Genomic DNA, 27,518 nt, shown 5'->3' with positions numbered 1-27,518 from the left:
GACGGCTACATGCTTTCTTCACGCATGCGCAGATTGTCCTGCTGACGCCAGATGGCGCCACGCTCCCGTTAGCAGTAAGTTAGCAGTAGTCAACAGCGCGCCCGCTTGCCTCGTCGGAACCAATCAGCGTGAGCGCAGTGGCGGGGCACGGTACGCGCTGCACTAAATGTATCTATTACTGGTCGCGTCCTCATAGAAATAAACGTCCTTTTGTGGGATAGGGGCGTAACTTCGAGCAAAAGAGGATGTAGGCTTTCCGAAGTAAAGAAATTTTCCTTCGCGTCTCTATACTGTACCTTAGTGAGACAGATGAAAATAATGAACATTTTATTTACAACAAATACATTACAATTAAAACACATTTGCTATGAGGAACAGAGTGCCACAGGAGTATGAAATCAGTTCATTAATCATTACGAGCGTTGTACTTGACATCTATACACCAATTCTAAAATCTAAGATGAAATTTTAAATGTGTTAAAAGTACAAATAAACAAGCTTCCCCTGCAAATGCTCCACAGCTGAACATGGTATGTACAGAGAGGCATTATTGCCGTTGCCTTCTATTCATCTATGTGGCGTGTTGTCTGTTTTCCTCCTATTGCTGCGAAAAAATACAATTCAAAGAAACGACATGATCCAGGGCATCGGGAAAACTCGAAAAATCAATGAAAAGCTACGAGCATGATGTCAGACGCATGAAGTTAGGAGTAGCGAGTCTATCATGTCTAAACAATGCCTGGGCCTGATCAGGAGATAAAATTCGCAAGTTTCGCGCCGACAGTCTAGCGCCGGCCGAAGTTATAGTGAGACAGCACTATAACTGTTTTGTTTTGATGTTTTGTTTGACAAAAAAGATGTCAAACAAAACATCAACTTCCTTTCTTCCTTAGCTTCCTTAACAAAGAGAATACCTTCGCATGATACACGTTGTCGGGAAATCTGGAACATTGAGAGATGCAGAACAAACTACGGAAAGCAAATGATTAAACATAAACTGCCAGAAATATTGAATATTTGTTATAGACACACCATACATCCCGAAAACGCATCAAAGCAGGACCTAAGATTTTTTTTTTCGTGATCAAATGTGTTTTCTTGAAGATCATTTTTACCATCATCCTACTGTGCCTGAATTGATTTTTTTTCTCCTTTCTTGGATCTTGTGCTCTTTTTGCATGTAATTTTTGTTATGGCTTGAAGTCTGCTACTTTCCACGCGTAAATATGCATTTGTAGTTTTGTGTATGTCTAGAGCCATGTGAATGCTATATATCCTAAATAGCACTAGAGTTATATCAGTATATACAAATGGTGTCTGTTTCTTGTTACTACGCTGTGTCTTTTTTTCATGATAACTTGCTTTATTACGTGTTATACTTATTTGTCATGTTAGCTATGATTGTTCTTTGAAATGTATTCTGTTGTCCGCTGATTTCTGCCTTGATGGAAGCAATCATGTATTTGATATGGGGGGGCGGGAACCAGTCAAGCTGTTCAGCTTTTTTTCCCTAACCTCCCCTATCATGTTGATGGGAATAAAGGCTATTATTATTATTATTAATATATTTGTCGTCAGACGAAACCCCCCCCCCCCCCCCCCACCTTGATGTTCGGTTTCACGAAACTCGCTGAGTGGTCTAAAGAGGTCACGGAGTCATGTGATGTCAACAGAACCTGTCCTGATGGTGAATTGATCTAGAAAGGTCACGTGATATTGTGACGTCATCACGACCCGCCCATCATCGCACGTGGCAAACTGGGCACCTCATTGTGAGCAGGCTGCCAATCTTGGCAAGGGTTGTCAACTAAATTTATTAATGGTCGAGTGAAGACATGTGGCCTGCCCGCTGGGTTGTGGTCAACCTAGTTTTTATAGCAACACAACAAATTTCTCCACAAGAATTGAGAAAAAGATACGTTTTCAGTTTATTTGTACCTATTTGCTTTTTATGACCATATCTTGATGCAGTAATGGTCTCTTTAACCGGTAGGAGTCACTGGGGGCACAGTTCGTTGCCTTCAGTTCGTTTCTCATCTTCGTCTTTTCATGGGCGCTTCCCATTGCATTCATTTTGTGTCTTTTTAAAATTATTGTTAACTAGCGGTCATTTTAAAGGTGCATATTCTGCGGCTGTATCTATTAGTGCATATTTTTATCAGCAATGTCCGATGTGCGAGGTGCATGCAAACGCACCAAAAACTCGCAATTATCCGCGCCCGCAAGGCAATTAATAAATCGCAGCTTTCGGTGCATTTCAGAGCAGCGCAGTTACCGGCTTTACAAGTTGGAAGCATAAATAGATCATGTGCTGGTGTTTTTTTTCGATCTTCACCTGTGGACCCCCCGATTAACCAATCAATTCGTCGAAAGGCCATTCTTCGCGCGAGGAGAAAAAAATGGCTGAGGCTTAACTTGGTTAAGCCTGGAGAATGCGAAGCATCATCGTGTCGCGTAATTTGGAGGCGCACAACCACAGCGACGGCGCTAGGTGTGCCCCCGTTTCTCCACTGTCGTGACGTCATCATGTCACGTGGTGTGACGTCATGTATCACGTGATTTGGAGGCGCACAACCACAGCGACGGCGCGAGGTGGGCCCCCGTTTCTCCACTCTCGTGACGTCATCGTGTCACGTGGTGTGACGTCATGTATCACGTGATTTGGAGGCACACAACCACAGCGACGGCGCGAGGTGGGTCCCCGTTTTTCCACTGTCGTGACGTCATCGTGTCACGTGGTGTGACGTCATGTATCACGTGATTTGGAGGCGCACAACCACAGCGACGGCGCGAGGTGGGCCCCCGTTTCTTTACTGTCGTGACGTCATCGTGTCAAGTGGTGTGACGTCATGTATCACGTGATTTGGAGGCGCATAACCACGGTGAAGGGCTGAAGTGGTAGCTAAAGTAGTATGCTTCGCATAAAAAAAACTCTTTATCGACATTTACAAACATTTAGACCTGATATCAGATTCTGAAGAGGTTCTATGAACTCCGAGACGTCATATGCAGTGTGTCAAGGTAAATGCCTGCAGTGCAGATGAAAACCCGCACATCAGCGTAAAGAATTTGGCTGCCAGGATAATTTAGGCAAAGGAACCCCAGGTGTGTATAGGTGACAGATAGAAAAGAATAATTTGGTTAGCTCAACAGAAGTATTTGTCTTGTGAAGTGATGTGAATCGTTATGTGCATCACCCGAAGTGCTCTTGATATGCACCTCGTCATCAAGACTCAATGGTAAACTATAGAGGCAGGGACGTGATGGCGGAGGACTGATTCTCCGCTTGTGGAGTTGTTCTCCTTGAGCGAATTCCCGGTACCATGAACAACGAGATCTCTCGAAAATTCGTGACGAAGTGATACTTTCCTAGGCACTGAAGAATACATAGGCTTTGGGTATGTGCTTGAAGAGAATGATGACTCAAATCACTCTTTCACGCTTGGGAAAAATTGGCTGTTACGGAGCTGCTCAGCCGTTCCACTGACATTGAATATTCTTGGACAGAGTTCGCACGTCGTCCTAGGAAATAAAAACCTAACTGCGCCGGGGAGAAATTCTACCTGCTTTTTTTTTGGGGGGGGGGGGACATACACTAGATATTTATTGATAGCCTCCTGGACTTCATGCCTTGACGAGGTGATACAGTGGTCAACGTAGTATAAGTAACCTTGCGAAGGACTAACATCGTTACGTTATAGTGAAATACGGATTCTTGAAATTCAAATATCTTTTCGTAATAAAAACCAGCGTCATCGCCGATACCTTCAAGCAGTGCAGAAAGCAAATTAAAAATATTGCTGTGGGAACAAGCTGCGGGTTAATGCCGTGAAAATTGTCGTCGCTATTGTGTAAAATGTCTGATGTTGTTTTCCTATAAAGCTCGTGCCCAAGTTCTAGTGTGGCAAAAAAAAAATTTGGAGTCGAAGGACTGAAACATATCTTTTTCTTCACTACTGTAGGCAAACGCCGGGACCGTCACAACAATGACTGCTGAACACCCCTGTACCACATCCCCCCCCCTCCCTTATGCAATGTCCCTAACGGGACCTCTAAGGGTTAACAAATGATGATGATGATGATGATATAATACTTTGCAACAGGAGCGCGAATGTAGTGATTGGTGGGCCAACGCTTACAAACAAACTGACACAAACACGCAGGAGTGGCAACAGAAGCTGCAAAAAGTGTGAAATTAATGCGTTCGCATTGCACTCGTAACGTGACTTATCGTCCCCGTAGTGTTTTCGAGCTGTACTGCACCATGCCTCCAGATATTTAGTCTACGCACGCTATATCCGGAATAAAAAAAATGGTAAAAATCGATTAATAATTGATCGCATTCAATCACAGTGCACATCAGTCCATGAAATCCCTGAATCAGTTTTGCAAAGTATTCAGTGATTATTCAGCACCGATCGCTCCCAAGGAAACATTCAATGAGTCCTTGGTCGAGTAGCTAGTTGCTACTTACCATACAACGCTTCCACTTCGGACTTGTTGTAGAACTTCTTTGGGTAGCCCACGACAAGTTTGAAGTTTTTGGCTTTGCGCAACGCCACGGAGCGCAGGGGGTCCTTGAACCAAGTCGTGTTGCTTAGCTTGCGCTTCAGGGCTCGAATCATGTCCTTTAACAAGTTTCGTACTAAAGCCAGGGTAGACTTCGGGACGCCTGCGAAAGGCGAATCCGTTGCAAAGGACGTCACAGTGTGACAGGCGCCGATAGCATGCACAGAAGCAACAAGGTACTCTCAGCTGGTTTAGTCACGCTCCGCAAGATCAATTTCGTTCCCTTAAGTAAGTGTGGAATATACATTTTGTAGGTATATTACCCTGATACTTCACTGCGACATCTGTAATTAACACGCTCATTATTATTTATATAGGCCTCAGTACCTATCTCGAAGATAGGTTTTTAAGAACTGTGCATTCACTAGACGCGTCTTCATTCAGCTCGAAATGTCGAAATGTGTCGTGGCGGAGTCGCAAAGGCTTTATTTTTTAAACTTCACACGTTAACTTCACCTGCCTGAACGTGGCTTCCTGAAAAAGGGACTTTTGTGCCATGGTCTGTGAACTGTCGCTTGTGTCAGCAGCCAGAAATGATTCATCATTGCTTTGCGTTTTGTCATGATGCCGTGTTTTTTTTTCTTTGGAAATTCTTCAACGGACTGCCAAAAAGGACATTGAGATTGCGCCCTATACTATTATATTTTTGCATACAATGGAAGATTCTGATGTTACATGAGATCTTTTAGTGCACACAGGACTGTTTAGACTCTGGAAGAGTCGCATGACAGATCTCCACACAGAGCCGCCACGTACATCGGAGTCTGTGTTCAGTGAGCAGTGTGCTTCGGTGCGGGCAGTGTATCCTGGTTGGCTCCTTTTCCTCGATTCACCAGTGTGTCTCCCGGTATTTTGATGTGCTGACAACGTGACAGTGGATGCTGGTGTGGTTGTGTATGACGGGTTGTGTGATGCGGCCTGGTTAAGTCGTACTTGAAGCCTGCCAGTGTGGGTGTACTTCCACGCAATAAAGGAAAGAAAAGAAGTGTCCTGGCTGAGTGGCAGCGTCCCCGTCTAGCACGCCGGCGACCCAGGCTCGATTCCCACGTAAACCTCAAATTTTCTTATCATCGACAGTTCGAACGGACACTTTTGGGGGCAGCCTCTGTCTACGACTTCCGTCCACGCCACTCGTAAACCGAGAAAGGCTTTCGCCTTACAAGGCGTGATCACAGCATGGTTTGGTTTGGTTTATGGGGTTTAACGTCGCAAAGCGACTAAGGCTATGAGAGACGCCGTAGTGGAGGGCTCCGGAAATTTCGACCACCTGGGGTTCTTTAACGTGCACTGACATCGCACAGTACACGGGCCTCGAATTTCTCCTCCAAAGAAAGTCAGCCGCCGCGGCCGGGATCGAACCCGCGTCTTTCGGGCCAGCAGCCGAGCACCATAACCACTGAGCCACCGCGGCGGCGAGCATGGGTCAGTTGGTCTTCCGATCTGGCTCTCTCGAGGATCTGCCCAACAAAACCTGCCAGCACGAATGCCAAGTGATATGTGTAGAAGTCATGCACTCAAGGTCATCGGCGGGCCTTTAAGTTGGGGAAGGAAAAAAACAGAAAGAAGCAACACTCACTTTTACTGATGTACCGCGTCGTGAGGGCGAATTCCATCATGGGGAGGAGCTCGGAGTAACAGTAAAAACCGACGGAGTTTGGATTTTTGTAATATTTTTCGTTAGCTGAGCGGATCACCTCCTGACCGTGGCCTAAAGACAGAAGCCGGTGCAAAACGCACCAAGCCACCAGGAGGCGCGAGTCGTCGCGTGCCAGACGAGCGTTGTCCGTGAGCAGTTCTATGAGGGCCGTCATGTTTTCCAACACCAACACTTGGTTCGAAATGTTGAATGTATGGTTCGAGTAAGTGGTGAGCATTTCCTCCCAGCGTTCTGGAAAAAAAAATAAGTGACGAGAATCATCTTCACTTTTTATTTCCTGCAACTACCTCGCGTTATGTCCTTAATTAAGACGCAGTGGTAGCAGCCGGCAATGGGCATAGTGGGTGGGGGAACAAACTCGGGTTAATGACATCGTAGTCCAAATCAAGAGGAATAAATGGGCTTGGGCAGGGCATGTAATGCGAAGGAAAGATAACCGCTGATTCGTAAGGGTAATGGAGTGAATTCCAAGAGAAGGCAAGCTAGCAGGGTGCGGCAGAAAGTTACGTGGGCCGATGAGATTAAAGTTAACGGAGATTCGGTGGCCACAGCTGGAAAAGGGCAGGGTTAATTGGAGAGACATGGGAGAGGCCTTTTCCCTGCAGTGGGCGTAGTCAGGCTGATGATGATGATGGTAGCAGCCGGAAGCGGTAGCTGTTTGTTTTGAAATTTTGCAGCTCACGGTGAACACTGTAGTAGCATTAAATAAGGCTGCGTCATCATCTCCTGCGGGCAATAGAGTGGCGCTTCTCTGGATGATTAATAAGACCATTGGAAAAAAAATTTAAACGTTACAACGTTAAAGACCCTGTTCTGCAGAAAATCTAGTATCGTCGGTGTCGTCGGGGGTGTCGGAAGCGAAAGAGCAAGTGTGACCGCCTCCAACCAAAGTCACATGACGTTATGACGTCATCACAACCTGCCCACCGCGGAAAAGTGGCAAACTGCGCACCAGATTGTGAGCAAACTGCCGACCGTGGCAGGTGGCAGTTAAATTGATGATTGGTCGTGAGAGATTGCAAGGGATGATCGACATGGGTCTCAGAAATCGTAGTTGAGCACGAGGGATCTCTAATGCCCCAAGCAGCAAAGATAATCTGTGCAATATAGGAAGCGTATTTTCAAAAGCCGGTTCTACAGAGGGGCACAGTGAAACCATCCATTTGCGATATGGGGCCGATTATCTGTGTAGCGTGGGGCTATCAGACGGTAGGTTAACTGTTATGTGATGGTGAAAGAAAGAACAGAATCCGTGCCTACAAAGTGATACGCGAGGATGATCCCAGGCCTCTTAAGGAACCCGTTAACTCCGTCGTGTCATAGCTCAAAGGGGGAGCTTAAAGGGAGAGTTTTTTTCATCTACGATGGACAATCCCTGCAGGCAGAGATGTGATGCCATAGTGGGAAATTATTTTTGAAGGAATCGTTTACAGCATTTCTGTCTCCCGTGTTTATTTTCGCTTTATGTATCACCAGAAAACTGAGGGAAATTTTTGGCACGGACGCACAAATTATACGAAATTACCCAAATAGATAAGGTGACCCAGGAAGAGAAATAGGAATGATATTTCTTGTACCCCAAATTCTGTACATAGATGCGCATTGCGTCAATTTTGGTCTTTGCTTACTTTGTGAATGCTTGGGCTGCTGTTTCTCTTTTTTTGTATTTACCTGCATTTATGTGCTGTGTTACTGTATCAACCCCCCCACTGTAATGCCAAATGGCGCTGTGGGTAAAAGATAAATAAAAAAAAAATTATTTTTCTAAATTTACTTCGCTTTGACGAATGATTTATTGAATCCTACTTTTTTCGGGGCTGGCTGCTTGACTGCCAAAGTTAGCAGACGAAAAAAAAAAAATAGGGCTATTAAACACGAATATGGAAGGAACACACTAGAAAGAATGGGCGCTTCAAAATGTAAGCTGTTTTACAAATCAGCGCGGTGCATATATTACAACACCATTGCGCGTAATCAAGAATTACGTAGCTATTCGAAGCTAATTGAGAAAGGACACAAAGAAAAAAATTGGAGCAGACACTTAAGCTTCAACTTAAGGATGTTACAATATGGCGTAATGGATTAACACCCATAAATAGGTGGAATTGGTCGCTCTGCCTTCGGTTAACTGAGCGCTGGGAGTCCACACAACTCTTGGCGCAGTGGTGCAGCGGTCAAGCGATGCGCCACTGCTTTGAAATGGCAGGTGCTGCTACCTGTGAGGGATTGTGTTACCCAGGTTGCTCTGCCCGAGCGTCCAATTATTAATTTGCCTGCCACCTGCAAACCATGGGTAGTTTGCTCACAATCCAGTGGGCAGGTTGTGAAGACGCGGCAAGGTCACGTGACTTATCTGGTTTTCTTTCTAGGTCGCTTCTCTGGACAGTTTTCGTCACTTCGCTAACGGTCAACGATGCCAACACACGCGTTAAAAACAAAAACAAAAAAAAAACGTGAACTCTCGCAACGGTTGTCACTGCCCAACGAGATTACCAGCGATTCCTATGAAGGTAATTTTATTATGTTTCGAGGTAAACGATTTGCGAGTGGCAATTTCTATGGTTACAGAGTAGGCACTTAGTTTTCTTCAGATGATCGTTCTTCGACTAGAGCTCCTCTCCAGCCAAGGGTTCACTTTTGGCATCTCTCATATACCGCTTAAGGCGTTTTGAATACACAGTTTGGGGGGGGGGGGGGGGGGCACGCACAGCCTGCAGCAATGGGTGAAGGTGCAGAAAGATCTGTGAGGCTTAACAGGAGATCTTTTTGCTAGCCCTTATAAAAATGGTCTATAGACAGTCTATAGACTTCTTATTGACTCTATTGACTTCCTATGGATATTGCTTTTTGTCTATTCGTAGTCTGTAGACTGTCTATGGATAAAAGTAGAATGTATGGCCATAAATCTGTAGATCGTCTATAGACTGTCTATGGCATCTTTATTGCCTATAGACTGTTCTCTAGGATTTGTCTATAGACAGTCTATAGGCTTTTTAGACAGAGTCTATAGACACTTTATAGACTGTCTAAAGCTTTTCCTGTAAGGGAGGTGTCAAAAGAGGAATGATGGCCATGGTGCCGAAGCCTGTGCTTTCATCACACGAACGAAGAGCCGCACGCAAGCAAAGCACGACGTACCTCTTGAAACGGAATTCTCGGTGAAAAGGGCCAAATTGCTCACGTTCGTCGAAATAGTCATAGCGGTTCTTTTCGCATTTTCCACCAACAGCCGAACTGCAGGAATGCAAAGCAGGCAGTACATGAGCTCACTACGCATGTCAAAGTGTTTGATATAGACTACAGGCTATAGACATCCATTGGTGTAAGTTTAGTACAAGCAGGCGTATTACGCAATTGTAATAAAGAGAACACTAAGAAAAATAGCAGCGGTAAGGCATGCAACCACAGAAGAAAGAACAGGGGAGTTGAGTTTTGTATGCTACAGGTGGGCAAAATCGCCGCCGCCGGGCCGCGACATGCCTGCGAACAAAAGGCGCCGTGGCCATCTCGCCCGCAAAAGAAAAAGAAACACAAGGCATGCACAAACATTGTGACAAGTAGCCGTTGTCTTTCTTCATATCTAATCAGAGTTGAGTCTGGGTGTTTTATACAAATCAGGAAGGAAATGTAAATCGCGTGCTGTGACCTTTGTATTCATTTTCATTCACGCCAGTCTATGTCTATCAACACGGACCTTTGCGCCAGCCCATATCTGGGTTGAGATAGTTGTTAGTGCGGCCTCCACCTTAAATTTAAGACCGAGACAGGCCTCTTAGATCCGATCACACTCGCCGCGATGAGCACCGCAAACACCAAGGAGTACTCTTGGTATTCTGAACGCAAAGGTTGAGATGGTAGAAGCAAACTTAGAGACCTGATGTCTCTGTGCGTAGCAGAGTTGTCTTCGAATTGTCCCCGCGACTGGTCACAAAGTGCTCCCAGAGTACGGGAATAGGTGAACACTTGAGATGAGCTGGGGCGCTGCGGTGCCATTATTCTGATCACTTTATTTACTAACGTCTTCGTAAGAATGGTATCCAGTAAAAAAAAAAGAGCTTTAGGTTAGTGGCATCCGGAAAAACTATCACTGCGGCGACCCGCATTGGAGGAATGCGAAAACGCTGACACCTCCTCGACACTCTTAGTCCCTTGTCCTTGATCGCTGTTGGTGTCATTTTGACGTCTGTGGCTGTTTTGACGTCTTCTCACTATTTCGTCGTCCGTGGCTATTTCGACGTCCAAGTGGGTTTTCGGCTTTAATTAATCAACTAATTACTCCGCATCAACCAAATTTACCAGATAGCGAGATTTTTTTATCCTCTGTATTATACAATTAAACTTTCGTTTGTTCATATTTCTCTAGAGGACGACAGGAACGTGAGGAAAAAATAGCAGACACGTTATGCGGACACTTTTCGGTGACGCGTACGTAGCCACATAATGGTTTCGCATTAAGAAAGTTCGTTCTCTGATCGTTTAAACCACTCGGTAGTCATTTTGTCCCGCTGTGTGTTCTAACTGGTCATCTCATGCTGCTTTATTAAGGCGAAAGCCTTTAATGGCTCACATTGTCGTCCGTTAACAAAGGCTTTGACACGCGTATAACTCGGGAACTAAAAGCATTAGAAAACCAACGGGGGTTTCATATAGAGGGGGAAAAATGAACCTATAAACTATATTTGAGGACTGTAGGTTAATTAGTTAATTAATTATAGGCAAAAATGTCGAAATTGCGTCGAAATAGCGCCGACGTCGATATAGCCACGCGAACGGTGTGACGTCAAATCCACCGAATGTTGACCATAGTGAAAATTGTCAAAGAATGGTCGGAGAAACGCCGGATTTGTGAAATTAGATGGAGAAATGTGTAATTAAGCTTAATTAACACTTATGATCCCCGAAAGATGTACAATACGGGTATCGATATAGCCATGGGAACGGTGTGACGTCACATCCACCGGAAGTCGTCACGGCATAGTGTCCTCGGCTTTCGCCTCTCGACACTTTAGTTGCCCGAGTGTCCACGCAATTATCCGTCCTGTTCTTTCATCATTCACACCAAAACAAACTGCGCATTGTTCAGCTAAAAGAGACGAACTGCCGAGTACGGATTTTCAAGCTTCGAGCGCAGCCCGACGGGCCACTGCTCTGGTCGGCGTATAAAAGCAGCTGTATGCGGAGGCACGTGCATAAACCACTGGACCAAGCCAATGCCCGATGGCGGCTACCATCTAAGAGCCGGCCTAGAGTGCGATAGGCTTTTCCTACAATGGATTTCATGCTTGCACTTGCTCGTGAAGAAAAAATTCGCTGTGGCTTAGCTTGGTTAAGCCCGGTAATTGCGAAAGCAATATCCGTACCTACGCCATGGTTCAGCTGGTAGTGTAGCTGGAGGTGGTGCTTGTGGTTAGACTTGTGGTGATGCATCGGTTATACAATCCAATCCAATCCAATCCAATCCCATCCCATCCAAATCCATTGCATTCCATTCAAATCCAATCCAATCTATTCCAATCAATTGCAATCCAATTCAATTCAATTCAATCCAATCCATTTCAATCCAATCCAATCCAATGTAATCTAATGTAATATAATGTAATCCAATCCAATCCAGTCCAGTCAAGTTCAATCCAATCTAATCTAATTCAATCTAATCCAATCTAATCCAATCTAATGCAATCAAGGTCAAATGAAGGCCAATGGTGGTCACGGCCGCGGCACGGCAAAGGCGTGAAAGTGCAAGTAGTATTGCTTTCGCAATAAAAATAGGCCGCATATTTTCGATCGTTGTCAGCAGTCGGGTTCCTTCCCCCCACCCTCTCTATCCATCACCACCTGGCTCGACTGGCTTGGCGCTGAAGGGGAAGAAGAACAGCGGCTTCTGGTCACCCAGGCGGTCACCATGCTCAGATGAAACCGCGGTGCATTACGTAAGTACGCACCCATGTGCTCGGCTTGCACGATGCGTCGGCCGAGTGCTATCGTGTCGAGGTTGGGGTCGTACAGTTTGATAATGCTTCCATAGAAACTCGCATGGCTCTCGTCGTTCTCGGCGAAGACGTAATGGTTTATTATCCACTTCTCGTCGTTCTTGTAGGACTTTATCTGGCAGAGTGTGGAAAGAGAAACGTTTAGTGCTGTTTTTTTTTATTCCAACAGTACCTTTGTAGTGCGGCATGCTCTTAGGATACCCAATAATTTCTTAGTACCCGGGAAAAAAAACCAGGTGATCATACGATTTTATGCGACAAACCTGCGTTAATAGAATTTTTTTGAAAATTCCGCTCCTTCTGGTTCGTTCTTTAATGTATTTATTTGTTTATCGCATTACCCACAGCGGCCGTTTGGCATTGCAGTTGCGGGTAGATGGGTACAACATAATCATAGAGCATAGTGGGAGGAAAAATAAAGAAAAAAATATTCACAGAACCTGCAATGCAGCATAATTTGATAAAAATACAAGCATAAAATTACAGCAGTGCGGCAAACGACCCGTCACTTTTTCGTTCCAGTACTGCGAGTGCTTCTCTAGTGTGCAGGCATCTGGAGGGTAGATGTGAGTGGATATGTAGTGTGTAGAGCGTTCTGGAGGCTGTATGGGAGGGAACGGGGTTGAGGGTGGGTAAGGCTTTTGTGGGGTACAAGAGGATTCGTTGGTGTTTTGTAAAGGATGGACAACTTCTTGAGGATCTTGAGGGTGGGTAAGGCTTCTGAGGGGTATAAGGGGATTGGTTGTTGTTTGGTAGAGGATGGAAAACTTCTTGACGTTCTTGAGGGTGGGTAAGGCTTTTGTGGGGTACAAGAGGATTCGTTGGTGTTTAGTAGATGATGGACGACTTCTTGAGGCAGGGTAAGGCTTCTGTTAGGTACAAGTGGATTGGTTGGTGTTTGGTATGTTTCGTAGATGATGGGCGACTTCTTGAGGTTGCAGTTCGGTGTTTGGTGGTGGGGAAACCTTCTGGAGGATGAGGGTTGGTATTTGGTGGTAGATAGGGGATTACAGTGCGTGTAGGCGGCGCCACAGAACACGAGACAGAAAGACTTTGCATAGACGAGGGTAATAATGCTTACGCATTAAAAGAAAATGCTAATCTGAAAACTATTTTTATACAGAGTGTGGCGCAAATAAACGCGCGCAGTGAAATGCTTCTCTCAGCGTAAATGAAACATTTTTCGAGCTCACATTTAGCCCACAAACGGCATTTGGTCGTCAGAATTGTCCCCCTTCTTGGTGCTCCTCTCTACAGGGGCGAAATGCTTGGAAAAGAGACTTTGGTCAACTTTACCTCTCTCTCGATGGAAACCTACCTCGGTGGACCGAAATCCACCTTGTGTGGTCAAGCCAACTGTGGCCATTTTTTTTCTGTTACATAAAGTGGGGTCAAACATCTATTTTGCGAAGATTTCACCAATGAGAAGCGAAGCGCCACCCCAGGGTGAAGTTTGTACCCACTGTGCCGCCGGTAGGTGTCCGGCGGCACTGGGGATCGAACTCCGGACCTGCTGCATGCGTGGCGGATGCTGAAACCGTTAGGACACTAGGCCCTACGCATAATTTTGAACCCTAATGGGGGCAGGAAATGTGTTAGAGCTATGCCGAGTTGGAAATGCTCGAAGCCTATCATCATTGATGCTGACGGGATAAAATCTTCACTTTGAATAAACCGCGTACTCGAATTGAGCGAGACTCTATTGTTGGTTGGTTGGTTTATGGGGTTTAACGTCCCAAAGCGACTCAGGCTATGAGGGACGCCGTAGCGAAGGGCTCCGAAAATTTCGACCACCTGGGGTTCTTTAACGTGCACTGACATCGCACAGTGCACGTTAAAGAATCCCATTGTATTTTATGCTCCCACCCACTCACACGCAAAACGACATCAAACTTTCGGGACCACTTTTCTGGGAGGACCAACTAAAGGACCTCCTCGACAGTAATAATACACCGAGAACAACATGGACATATAAGAGGTTCTTTCTTGTGTTTTTTTTTGCCTATGATGCATTTGAATCGATAAAAAAAAGCTCAGAAAGTAACGGCGTTACAATATACACACCGCGTACCGAAAAAAATGGTTAACTCTAAAGCGGAATGAACAAGGAACAAGGGGAGGAGAATGTAAGGAAAATGTGGCGTAAATATGAGGGTAAAATTTGGTAGCCGGCAATCCTCTGGCCCACTATCAGGAAGAGTCGTGCTCGAATTAGATGCTGGATTGAGTTATATAAGGTGCCGACTGAATAATGAAAGTACTAAAAAAGTGGCTTGAATTTGTGTACTTCCTGCGGAGTTCTGAAAAGCGACCCCTCAGGAAAAAAAAAAGTAGTTGTTAACGATAACTCGCCGTTAACAATACATAACACTTCTCACACGGCGAAGAGAGATGCTTGCCTCAGCATTTAAATGTGTTGGTTCATAAAGAATAACTTTTTCTTTGATAGAGTAATCGAGCGGTTGTTCACTTTCACATGTCAGACGAATGATTTAGGTTCAACGAGACAGACTGTGCAAAAAATACGGATTAATTAAACGAAACCTCATTAAATACGTTTTTTCACAGTGTTTTGAACAAAATGCAAAGGCCGCGATTTGGACTGAACTGGCGACTCTCTGCGGACCTAGAGAGTGTCACTAGCTATACTAAACTGCTGCGGCAGGGAGTTTTTGCAATGACCTGCTGCGAGTCGTGTAATTTGCAATTGTTGCCGCGAGTCCTGTGATTTTTGTGTGTAGCCTCGAGTAACAGCGCATATAGACATCGTTTTGCACGTAGGAAATCAAATACTAGTGAGTGGATGCTCAGTGGTGGTTCTGTACTGCGGGGTGTAAAGCTTGGATTGGTTTACGGTTAATGGGAGCTTAACGTCCCAAAGCGACTCAGGCTATGAGGGATGCCGTAGTGAAGGTCTCCGGAAAGTTCGACCACCTGGGGTTCTTTAACGTGCATCGACATCGCACAGTACACGGGCGCGCCTCTAGAATTTCGCCTGCATCGAAATGCGACCGCCGCGGCCGGGATCGAACCAGAGGCCGTGTACTTCATTTCAATACTGAGCAGCATGCAATTCGACCGACTCTTAACCTATCTGTTCTACACAGTACTCACTGACAATTTCTGGCGTCCAGAAGATGGAGGCGTCCGCCACGATGATTCAGTCGCGTGGGTGTTCGCCGGCTCAGCTCAGTGTCGCGGGAACGAATCCCGGCCCTAGCGTCCACTTTTACTTGGAAGTGAAATGCGAAAACGTCTCTGTGAATTTTGCGATACCAGCGCACATTAGTCAACTCCGGGCGGTCACAACTTATCCAGAGCCCGCCACTACGGAGCACTTCACGGCACGCGGGTAGCATTAGGACGTTAGGCCCGATATACCATACCGTACCTGCCGATGACTGCGCCACCTATGATTTTCGGAAGTCAACGACACTGGCGCTGCGGTCACACTGCTATGCCACCTGTTATGTCATGTCTCTATCTTTACAAAACTAGAGCAGTTAATTTGAATTGCCGATGTACCGTTAGAATCAGCGAATTCCGGAGTTTAGAACAAATCAGAAGGCCGGATGTTGGTACGTGGGGCCTGAGAGTGTCGGAGCTTTCAGAGCAGAAAAAAGGCCTGCGTACCAGGATAAAGACTGGGAAGTGCGGTCGCGAGAATATCGTGAACTCCACGAGAGCCGGCAGCCCGTAAATGAAGGAGAGCTGGACCATCCGGTCCACGACGTCGAAGTTCGGATCAGAAGGCATGTTCGACACGTCCAAGTCGAGGCGGCGGAACAGGGGCCTCATGGTTTCCACCTGCAGATCAGATATCCAGAGAAGCACCCGTAATCAAGGAGTGTTTCAGAGTAGAACACTGTAATTTGCTAATCCAACATGTCGAGTATTGATCAGCTAAAGAGCTATTGAGTTTAATTGAGTGGGCCCGAGAACACTCCAAGAAGCTTACCTCCTGAACTGCTCTTCGCTCTGATACAGGTGTGCGCGTTTTCCTTATATGTAAAACGAGCGTTAATGAGGTGGATTGTTGAGCTATTTGGTACATAATCATTTAAAAGATCTTCTCTCCTGCTGGCTGTAAGTAAAACGAGCGATGAGATGTGCATGCTGATGTTCCCGAGCCCAAGGGTGTTGTGTCATATTGCATGTGATTGCTTTTCCTCGGCGCTCCGGCGATATAGAAACGAACCGTGGCCCTACTACTCGATGCGAATTGCTATAAGAAATAAAATCACTCGCTGAAAACTCTGGAGGACTGACGGCTATAATCTTTACACTTCTGAAAGACGTACACGCCCCGTTATTTCAAAATTTAACAACAAACTGAACCAGCCGGATATATTAAAACTATTAAAACAGTACTGAAAAGCATTTCACTAACGTTCAGAAACATTTGGACGAATTAGGAACTGAACAGGATTTTGTGCCAGCAAAAAAAGACGTACACACAAGAAAGAACAACACAGGACAAGGACAGGGCTAAAATATGAATATATGAATTTTTTTTGCCCACAGACCGCTCAAATAGCAGCCACGTATGCGCCAAGCCAGGCCAGGCAATTTACACTAAGTCACTCAAAAAAATCAAATTCCTTAGATGTGAGGGGTCCAGACGAGGAACTGATACAGCACCGCTATGTTTCGCTGGCGAAGGAAAGGATTAATTGAAGAGACATAGGAGAGGCCTTTGCCCTGCAGTGGGCGTAGTCAGGCTGATGATGATGATATTTCGCCACCTAGAATGCCTTAAAGATTTCACGTGTTTTTCCTGTTTTTCTGTGGGCTAGAATAGAAACATGCGCAAAACGCTGGGAACGTGTCATGAGACATCTGCCAAGCAGCACATATAATAGGTCCAGTAAAATGGAGGACAGTCCACCTTTTTACTCCACACTCATGGAGTAAATGTTTTAACAAATGGAGTAAAAGGGGGATCGCCACCATTTATACTCTCTTTTGGGTTTATTTCTGTTCACAGTGCAGCATATCACCCGACGGCACAATAAAGGTTTACCAACTTTCTCACTTATCTGCCTAGCGGCAGTCTGGTATTTTTTTTTCTATTAACGTTTTCGCTATCGTCAAAAGCGTTCCCCATCGGTTTTCTATGGCAGTCCTAATTGTTCGATTCGATCGATAGAAACATTTTAAAAGAAATGTTTTGCTACATGTAAGAAGAATGTACTATTACCTTCAATATTTCAATAAAAGTGTCTTACGATTTTTCAATTGTCAAAATTTTTATCCGAGAATGTTGCGCATGGTCCTGCTAAGTGGTTGGTCTATTGATTTATGGAGGTTTAACGTCCCAAAGCAACTCAGGCTATGAGGGACGCCGTAATGAAGGGCTCCGGAAATTTCGACCACATGGGATTATCGCCGCAGAAGTCTGCTCCTGGTACTCTTTCAGTGGTGGCTCCCGCAATGGCGCCAAACCGAGAAACTGGAATAGGTCCAATATTGGAAACGCAGTGGCAAAGACTGGCCTTACAAAGGAGCATAGTGAAACCATCCATTTACAATACTGGGCCGACTATTTGTGCTGTTTGGGTTGCTTCACACATCACCCGTCTGTCCTATGCAAAGATAGAAAAGGCATTCGGGTGTGTGTGATTTGGTTGCCGAGCAACACTTTTCCATTAAAGGTTCGTACCTGGGAATTGGTAGTATTGGACCCGATGCGGACGCAGCCCTTGAACATGGCGGCACCCTTCTGTGCGGCGTTCTGACCACTGCGAGGAACACGAGTCTTGAGGAGCACTTCTTGGTTCTCTTTCCATATGCGATATCCCACCTGCCAGTGGAAGAACCGCGTATGTGACGGCGTGTCATGGCTTGAAGTGGCTTTTAGTCTATAGCTGATGTAAGCTGGGACTGTGGGCTTCTATTGGGCGTGGTACCTGGTTAGTTATTAAGCATGAAGGTGGTTTTGAAGAAAAATCGTTGTCTTTATTCCATCGCCTGGAACCCTGATTTTGTTTCAAAAGAGTATAAACACCTAACTATTGGGTACGTGTTTTCTTTGTTATGAGGTGTAAGGCAGTATTACATAAGGATTACCACGTGTATCCTCCTACGGCCTCTTAAAAATTTATAATCGAATTTCTTTCTCGCGCTGTTTTGGTTTCGGTTTCAACAGCCGAACGATGACAGTGACGTCAAGGAGAGGTTATAGGTCTCGTGAGGCACGAAAAACTGTAATATAATTCGTGCTTCTACATTCGCTGTCATTCTGGCTCTTCACGAAGGCTGGCTTCAGCATTGTAGTGAATTAAAACGATCAAGCAGCGATTATATCGCAGTTTTTTTCTGTGCCTCACGTGACCTATAACCTCTCTTTGACTTCACAGCCATTGTTTGGCTTTTGAAACCGAAACCGAAACAGCATGACAGAAAAATCCGATCATAAATTATTTAGCAGCCATAGGAAACAATTTTTTCTAACAATTGAGCGGCACATGTCTTAGCGAGAAACCATTCGCGTTTACAGCAATGCTTCACCTTTCAAAATTCATTTATTCGCAGATTGTGTAATAGAGCGCCTCATCCCCAGCAGTGAGGACAATCCCGCGTCACAATATGGCCTATCTCACATTGATTCATGGTGTCATAACTGGTTAATGGCTAACTGAAATAACAAAGCATGAGTAGCTTTCTATTGAAGACACTTATACCCATCTCCTAACCACGTTAATTCTGGCTCGACTATCTCCTCTGTTCCCTTGTACAAGTACCTAGGCATTAACTCGCGATGTCTCTAGCTCAAATAACACATCTGCGGCCAATGAAGACTCCTGCCTATGCTTTGGGTTTCTTCGCATTCATTTAGAATTACCATAATCCTTGGTAGAGGTTTCATCAACCAAAATTAGAACACTTATTCTCCGTTTGGGACCAACATCAGAGATTCAATTCTAACACTCTCGAATCGATACAGATCCGAGCTCCCCGATTAATTAAGCTATCCAGCTGCGTCGTACTTCCCTCTCAAATGACTTCGCATCTCCATAGTGCAGTGTATATCTTCTATTTTTTTCATCAGGACTACAAAAGGCCGGAATGGTCTTCTCACTGACGACAAGGTCTACTCCAGCCCGCGCTGTTTCAAGAATCTTATCGAAAAATCCATCTACTGATGTAAAGCGCCATCGATCATACCCCGTACGGGAGCCTTCGAAGTGTACTCTAAAACAAATGAGAAGTACCCAATGTGCTACTCATTAGCCTGCAAGCCGGCCCGAACACCCTTGGACAAAATGTTTTGAACGGTTTTGAACCCAGTCTACGGGCACTGTTCTTATCGCTTGGTAGCGAAGCTACCGTCATATCCGGTAACGGTTCTAACTTACTAATAATTCATGGAAATGCTTTCATTCGCCACATTTTCTCTTGTATACAGTTTGTTCCACCTTCTTTATGATTTCACTTTCTTGAAGCGCAATCAGTGCTATTTCCTTGTTCACCAATTCGCTTACACACCTCCAAACTACGTTTATTAAACCTTCGGTTTGATGCTTTGGGGCCCATGATCCCCCCATGTGTCGGCCATAGCCTCCTACATTGTCCGCGCCTGAGCATCGGCTCAAAAGCGGCCGTTCAAGCGAAATCAAGGCTACCAGCGCTCGTTGCGGGCGAAGTCTGAGGAGGTCAGGAGAGGGTGGCACTCCGCGCCAAAGGGCACGTGCTGCTGGTTAGCCCGCCCGTTCTTCAATCTCTCTGCCGCGAGCGGGTTGTCTTTTACATTGCCTGCGATGCGAGCGCCTTTGGCAAAACTAGGCGCACCGCGATTAACCAGGCGATGAACGAGGTTTTAGGCATTTTCCGATGCGAGCGCCTCATCGTGGCGAGCGCATCAATCTTGGCCGCACGTCTACTTTTGCTGATTGCCGAGAAGCGGGGCTCGCGCCCTTGCCGAAAAGTGCGATGGTCGGCAACAGTCGGCACCCATTGACCTTGGCGCCGATGACCATGCATGGAATATATTGGAGGCTATGGTTCGGTCAAGGAGCGAGCATGCGTCAGCAGGCTCGTTTGGTTGCGGGCAGTTGCGGGTGAGTTCAGCTGGATGCAGTACCACTGCGCATGTCTATGAAGTTCGTCACCGGGAGCGAGTGAGCGTGCGCTGCATCATGGCGGCGTCTAGATAACGGCAAAGTGAACGGCGCGATCGGGGAGTTCAGCACAGGAGCGCTTCCCGTGCACAGCGTGGTCGTTGCCGCGACCCGGCCAAGCCGCGAAGGTTTTCCAGGACCGTGGCAGGGGAGCGGTGGCATTCCAAGGTACCCAGTGGCGGTCCTCGGGCGGCGTATGAAGGCTGACTAGCGTGAGTAGCTGTGGTCCCCACAGCCCCATCAATGGGATCGCTTTGGAATGATAGCCGCGTTGTGTTTTGAGTCAGGTTTTGCCATTCTCTGCTCGTTTGAGCGTATTGTCGTTGAGTGGTGTTGTGGGGGCCGCTGTAACATATCAGTGTCGACCGGCGAGCATGAACTACTGTGAAGGACGGAGTCTCCTTGCAAGCGGCGGGGTGAAGGTAGCACACTCTGCTGAACTGTTCTGAGCGCCCCTGAATTCCCTGCATCCGAACTCTTTTTCGCGTAGTTACCTTGGGCGCGATTACGAGTCGCTCGAAATCGTCTCAACGGGAAACTGTCTCAAAAAGTGTCTCAATTGCCCCGTTCCTCTTGGTCGGTCGTGACCAGCGGCCATATTGTTTTTTTGCGTCACCGGCCGACGTCATAAAACGGGCAGAAGTGTTGACGTTGCTTACCTAATTATGCGAGCCGATTGAGACGATTTTTCGGGATTGGAACGAGTGGTCTCAAACCGCTTGAGACAGAAAATGGCGGTTGTTTACATGGCCGGTGGCCGCGCGAGCAACGGTGTAAGAGGGTGCATGAAGACGGTTTTGACGTGCTGGAGAGTTGTTTCGACGTTTTGACATAGGAAGGAGCACAATGGCTGTGCGACGAACTCGGCGTTGAACTTGGAGGTGTGCGGGTGAGTGCGCGGTCAGTGGAGCGGCGTGCTGTGCGCGCCTTCGCCGCCGGTGGGTTTCAAGACACCGTCGGAAATGAAGTAAACGTCGGCGTAGCCCAACCGACTGTGCAAGTGTTTGCGGTGAGTTGCGGAGACCGCTGTCAAAGTTAAGTCGCAGTGGGTGCGCGCTTTCCGGCGAGACCCCTCAAGACAAGGCGGCGGCGAAGGTGGACTTCCTTTGCATAAACTTTCGCCACCGCAGTATCCCCGGCGGCGTCATCCAAGCATCATCCGGACGGAACGGCAACACCACCAACACGAATGTCAAGTGCTTAACCCGAAGCGGGCGGCATGAGTGATTGTTGGCGCAGTGACCGGGCGTGCCGGCTCTTAATTCCCGCAGTGAGATTGCAAGCTCCCAGCAGCTGCACCAGTCTGCTTCCGTATGTCGGCAGTTGCTGCAGTGTGATTATTCATGGTCGCCTTGTATTTTCTGAACAAAAATAAATAGAATCACGCATCGCCTTTGGAGCACATTTGCCATCGATAGCAGTCTAGGTGAGTTCACACTGGCGAGTCGCGGAGGTCGCGCGACAGGCTTAAATCGATTTGTTACGCTCCCTCCCCGCTTTACATGTGCTTCGCGAACCGTAACTAATTGACCGAAATCGGTCGCCTAGAATACTAGCGCGACGTTTGCAACTCGCTAGTGTGAACTTGCCTTAAACTGCCTTCGCCGGTTTTCGAGCCAAGCGCTCCTTGCAAATTGATCTCGGCAGACCCGTAGCAATCACTGCCTTTAAATAGATTTTTCCGCGCGCTTAAGACGTCCGCACAGTACCTTGATTCTATGTAGTGCGTAAAAAAAAAGGACAGCCGTCAATCAGCTGGTTTTTTTTCTGGCTGCCATGTTTACGATGGCTGAGTATGTGCGTAGAGGGATAAGGCTGAATCCATGGCTGAATCCTTTGAATCAGGCGGCAGCTCACGCCACCTAGCCGCCGCTACCGACGCTTTTCCAGCGTCAGCGCACCCTCGCGGCAGCAAAAGTGACTGAAGAGCAAACTTAATTGCAAAATTGAGGACGCTTATTCTTTTGCTTCATGTCGTTGAGTTTGAAACGTAGTTTGTCAGCGAAATAAAACATTCTTCAAATTATTAACGGCGTGTTTACAGCAAAACTTTAGTATACGGTCCCTTATTGCGCAACTAAATGCTTCCTGGGTGGAACCCTACTATTAGACACAACAACCTCGCTGCTAATTGGTTGATTCCGCGGTGAACGACTCGCGGTGTCGTCATTTTGACGTCAGAGTCTCAAAATTGAGACAAAAACTCGTAATCGCGCCCCTGAGGCGTTTGATTGTTCGCACCGGAGTGCCTTGCTGCAAGTTAAGTGCTGTCCTCTTTGCGCTGCCGCTGTGTTGGTCTTGCTGCCTGAATTTCCTGAATTTCTGCCGATGTTTTAGCGGCTACCTTTTGGGGTGTGTTGCCCATAGGGAACTACCTTCTTCCTTTGTAAAGGTTTCTTCAACCAACATCCGATTCCGCCAAGCAATCGTCATTCACCCGCACTCATCAACATCGCTTTTACTAATATACGGAGTGTTCTACCCAAACGCCATCAGGTTCACAGTTTCATTGAAGTCACAGACGCCGATATGGTCATACTCACAGAAACTTGGCTGCACCCAGAGATAGAAGACCACGAATTGTTCCCTTCAGACTTCCATTTCACCACATACCGCAAAGATCGCACTAACCGAAAAGGGGGAGGAGTTCTAATAGCCGTTCGTAACACTCTGCAGTCCTCGCTTATCCGGCATGATAATAACCTAGAAATGATCTGGGTATGCCTTCACAACGCCTCCGAAAAGCTAGTGTTCGGTGTCTGCTATAGACCTCCAGACAGTCACGTATCATTCCCCGATTCCCTACGCAATGAATTAACGATTATTAGGAATGAGTATCCTAAGGCACCCATATTTCTGTTTGGTGATTTCAATTACCCACAAATTAACTGGTCATTGCTCTCGACACTAAGTTCAACACCTGCAAACGAACAGAAACTTTTTCTAGAACTAACCCTTGACTTTAACCTTCAGCAAGTGATAACAAGTCCAACGAGAGGAGACAACATCCTTGATCTTTTGCTCACAAGTCACCCGGACGACGTAAAATCTATTACTGTCCTTCCTGGATTAAGCGACCACAACCTTGTTCACATCTCCATGACACTGCCTTTAAAAAAGAAATCACCAACCAGCAAACTGATAAAAGACTACAAAAGGGCTGATTTTGATGCTATGAACAATGATCTTGCAAAATTTTTCGACAACTTTCGTTGCACTTATCTAAATCGCACACCTAACTCAAACTGGAATTTGTACAAAGACACCCTACTACATTTGGAAAGTAAGCACGTTCCAACACTACTTATTAAATCAGATACCAAGAATCCATGGTTTAACAAACGCCTGAAGTCTCTCCTTGGCAAAAAGAAGCGCCTGTATCGAACAGCAAAACTTCAAAATAGTCACTTAGCATGGGAAAAATATCGCTTGTGCGCCCAACAGTATACCACAGAACTGACAAGTGCTAAAGATAAATTTTACTCTCAAGATTTACTATCAATCCTTCACTCTAACCCCGACAAATTCTGGCGCATGCTATCTAATAAACCACAAGATCGCCATGTACAACTCCTAGATGCTGATGGAGAACCAATCAAAAGCGATGACTGTGCGACCGCGCTCAACAATTACTTTACGTCAGTTTTTTCCGCTGCTAACATTACTGCTAATGAGCACATTCCAGAAATCTCACTCTCAGAAATGCCTAAAATCGAAATTAACCCTGATGGTGTATCAAAGCTTATTGCCTCACTGAAAATATCTACATCTGCCGGCTGCGATCAAATTAACAGTAAGCTACTAAAAAATACCATTTCATTGTCTAGCCAGGTACTGCATCTAATTTTTGCGCAATCCTTAGATACCGGGGTTGTCCCCGACGATTGGAAAAAAGCTCAAATTACACCCTTATTTAAAGCGGATGACCGCACGTGCCCTAACAACTATCGTCCCATTTCCCTCACTAGTATACCGTCTAAACTACTTGAGCACATTATTTTTTCCAATCTTATGACCCACCTAGAATCAATGAACTTTTTCTATCCGAATCAACACGGCTTCCGCAAGCAGCTGTCATGTGAGACCCAGCTCGCCGAATTCACCCACGACATTCTACAATACTTAGATAACCTTGTCCAGATCGACGCTATCTTTCTCGACTTTTCAAAAGCATTTGATCGTGTTTCCCATAATCTTCTTCTTTTTAAGTTGTCATCGCTCGGCATTCCACAAACTTTGCTCTCCTGGCTAGAGCACTTCCTTAAAGGACGTAAGCAGTTCACCTGTGTTAATAACTGTCGCTCAGCTTTTGCCGACGTAACATCTGGCGTACCTCAAGGTGCAGGCTTATCACCTCTTTTATTCCTCATCTACATCAATGACCTACCGATCAACATAAAATCCACGCTACGTTTATTCGCAGATGACTGCGTAATTTACAGCCCCATCCACGGCGCTAGCGCCATTGCCGCTCTTCAACAGGATCTAACCACTATCTCAGCGTGGTGTGACAAATGGCACATGCCTCTTAATCTAAATAAATGCCAATCCATATCATTCTCCCGCAAAAACACACTTATTGATAGCACTTACAACATAAAATCGGTCGCCGTCACGAGAACATCATCTTATAAATACCTAGGAGTACACATCACATCATCGCTGTCATGGACAACACACATTCAGACCATCTGTTCCAAAGCATCACGCACACTTGGTTTTCTCCGGCGCAATCTAAAATCTGCATCACCTGAAGTAAAAAAGTTGGCATATATAACATTCGTACGTCCTAAATTGGAGTACGCGTCATCTGTCTGGCATCCATCACAATCGTATCTCATCTCAGACCTTGAAGCCATTCAAAATCGCGCCACCCGTTTCATTAGATCGCAGTACTCAAGAAATACCAGCGTAACATTACTAAAACGATCCCTCGGCCTTCAAACACTAGCAACTCGCCGTGTTATTTCCCGTCTATGCCTCTTTCACTCTTTCTTTTATCGCTCACCAAGACATTTGTTGCTGCAGCCACCCCCACGTACGTCATCCCGCCTAAACCACAGTAACCCAATCGCACGCATTAAAACCCGCACCTCCGCAATGAGCAGTTCATTTTTTCCCGACGCCATAGTGATCTGGAATGGCCTTCCAGACAACATAATAACATGCTCTGATCGCCGCCTTTTCCGCGAGAAACTGGCTAATTACTTCTCATAAACATATTCATACTGCGACACCGAAGTGCCAACTGTTCCTTGTTTTCTTTTTGTATGTTTATTTCTTGCTTTTAGTTTGTATATTATTGTACTCTTTTTGTACCCCGTGTATTTTTCCCCCTTTCTTTTTTTTTGTGTGTTCTCTGCCACTACCCTCCAACCTGTATGTACGCCCCCCCTTATGTAATGCCTTCGGGCCTTTAAGGGACAAATAAATGAAATAAATGAAATCAGAATACGCGTTCTCGATTTGGGAGCCACATCAGTCATTCCATTCCAACACTCCTTAGTCAATGCAGAACCGAGCTCCCCGGTTTATTAACTCCATTGCTAGCTACTATATTAGTGTAGCGTATTAAAACATTTAACAATAGTTTTGAGTTTTTCCCGCATTGCAAAAATTTTATCGACCTTTCTTTCTTGTTGTAAGTAAATGATGGTTCTTTTTACTCTTCTCTTGATGTACGGAGAGGTTGTTCCTCCGTTCTTCTTTTTTTCAACGAAGTACTGAGCCAGTAGGAAGACAGGGGACTCTTGCCGAGCACTGATATAGGTTTTATGTACACAGACGACTATTTACAAGGAGTTTGTACATGACAGCGTGATGTCTGACCAGCCGCCCCGTGGACCCACTCCACGGCTACTCGTGGAAGATGCCGCTAACCGTTCCCAGATGAGGCTAGCAAATGGCAATTGTCCGTACCGCGCCACGCCGTGTGGCACCGGCCCTGTCAAGGAAGGGATGCCTTCGATAACCGCAAGCCCTCCGCGAGCCTAACCCTTTGAAGAAAGCCGCGAGGCGCGCATGCTGCCCTTCCCTCTCCCCACAACAGACCTGTGGGCGATCCGTACTCGGCCACGGAGGATGCTTTCTTCCCGCAGGCCGCGACCGGGCGGAAACGCGACCTTCAACTGATAGGGGAGACCTCTCGTTTACTTTGGGAAAAAGAACACGGAAACGAGCTTCTAGTGAAACAGCGAACGCCGTCCAGGCTAACGACCGTGATGCTGTCGCTGCGCAGCTCGTGTAGAGCGGCTTTTTCAGTCGTTATTACGGCGCCGGTTAAAATGGAAAGAGGCGATTGAATGGCGCCAACCTTACATTGTACATAAGCAACCAGGGGGGATAATGGCACCAGTCACTGATGGTGCCAGGTTGACTAAAGGTAAAAAAACAACAAAACCAAGATGTTATGTATTTGCAGGTAGTGTGATGTAAAAACTATTAATTTCTCGCTTTAATTATCTAGCTATATAGCCTGCGTCTATATTGGTTCCTCCGAACTAAAAGAGGTTTCCTTTGGGCACGACAGGCAGACCTGATATGAACTCCGGTCGTCGTATTTGGTTACCACCGGATAAAACAGCGAAGATTTTCTTTCCAACGGACTTCCCAGAAACAGCTCACCTTATCAAAGGCATGTTTGGCTCCTTGGAATCTGCTGCACACGAAACTGTAGAAATCGTCGCACGGGTTGTGACTCCAGTTTAGCGATATGTTGATGTAATGTGCAGCAAGTTTAGCGCCTGACAAAGGGAACCTAGTCGTCGGTTCTGGAGTAGTCGTCGTCGTGGTGGGGGTGGTCCTAGTTCGGCGAGTGTAGCTGCGGCTATAGGTCCACGTAAGCTCTGTTGGTCTCGTGTAACCTGAGCGCGAGAAATAAAGAACCAGCATTAGTGGGCGGGGGCATGTGACGTTCCACTTAGATGAACTGTGCAGATAGAAGGAATGCAAAAGAGAGCACGGTGTGCACTGGGGAATTGAAGCTCTTAAGAACTGCAGACTGGGCGAGATGGTAACATTTCATGGTGGTTAAACAGCACAAAAAAAAAAACAGTACAGAAAAAGAAGGGACACACAGAACAACATCGTTCTGTGTGCCTTCTTTTACTGAGTGCTGTTTGTATGCACTTTTGAACCATCATAAATTTCTTGTGTCTTCTAGTTTATGATAAACATTAACGT

General features: G+C 46.1%; 1 protein-coding gene across 1 annotated transcript in view; it reads right to left on the bottom strand.

The window, feature by feature from the left end:
• The window catches only part of LOC149332093 (membrane metallo-endopeptidase-like 1), a 37,372-nt gene extending 10,145 nt beyond the window's left edge, over positions 1-27,227 (bottom strand). The window contains exons 1-7 of the mRNA XM_089557471.1: positions 26,943-27,227; positions 17,879-18,019; positions 15,850-16,023; positions 12,169-12,331; positions 9,365-9,460; positions 6,146-6,457; positions 4,475-4,672 (exon numbers count right to left, since the gene is read on the bottom strand). Coding sequence (XP_089413597.1) covers positions 4,475-4,672; positions 6,146-6,457; positions 9,365-9,460; positions 12,169-12,331; positions 15,850-16,023; positions 17,879-18,019; positions 26,943-27,227 — 1,369 coding nt within the window. The remainder of the gene's footprint in view (positions 1-4,474; positions 4,673-6,145; positions 6,458-9,364; positions 9,461-12,168; positions 12,332-15,849; positions 16,024-17,878; positions 18,020-26,942) is intronic.
• Between the last annotated feature and the right edge of the window lie 291 nt (positions 27,228-27,518).

This window comes from Amblyomma mixtum, chromosome 8 (genome assembly GCF_055824585.1).
Source record: "Amblyomma mixtum isolate Tamu chromosome 8, ASM5582458v1, whole genome shotgun sequence".
In the NCBI taxonomy this organism is placed as follows: Eukaryota; Metazoa; Arthropoda; class Arachnida; order Ixodida; family Ixodidae; genus Amblyomma; species Amblyomma mixtum.
Note: the sequence above shows the minus strand (reverse complement) of the source record. Positions and strands in the feature narration are given on the sequence as shown.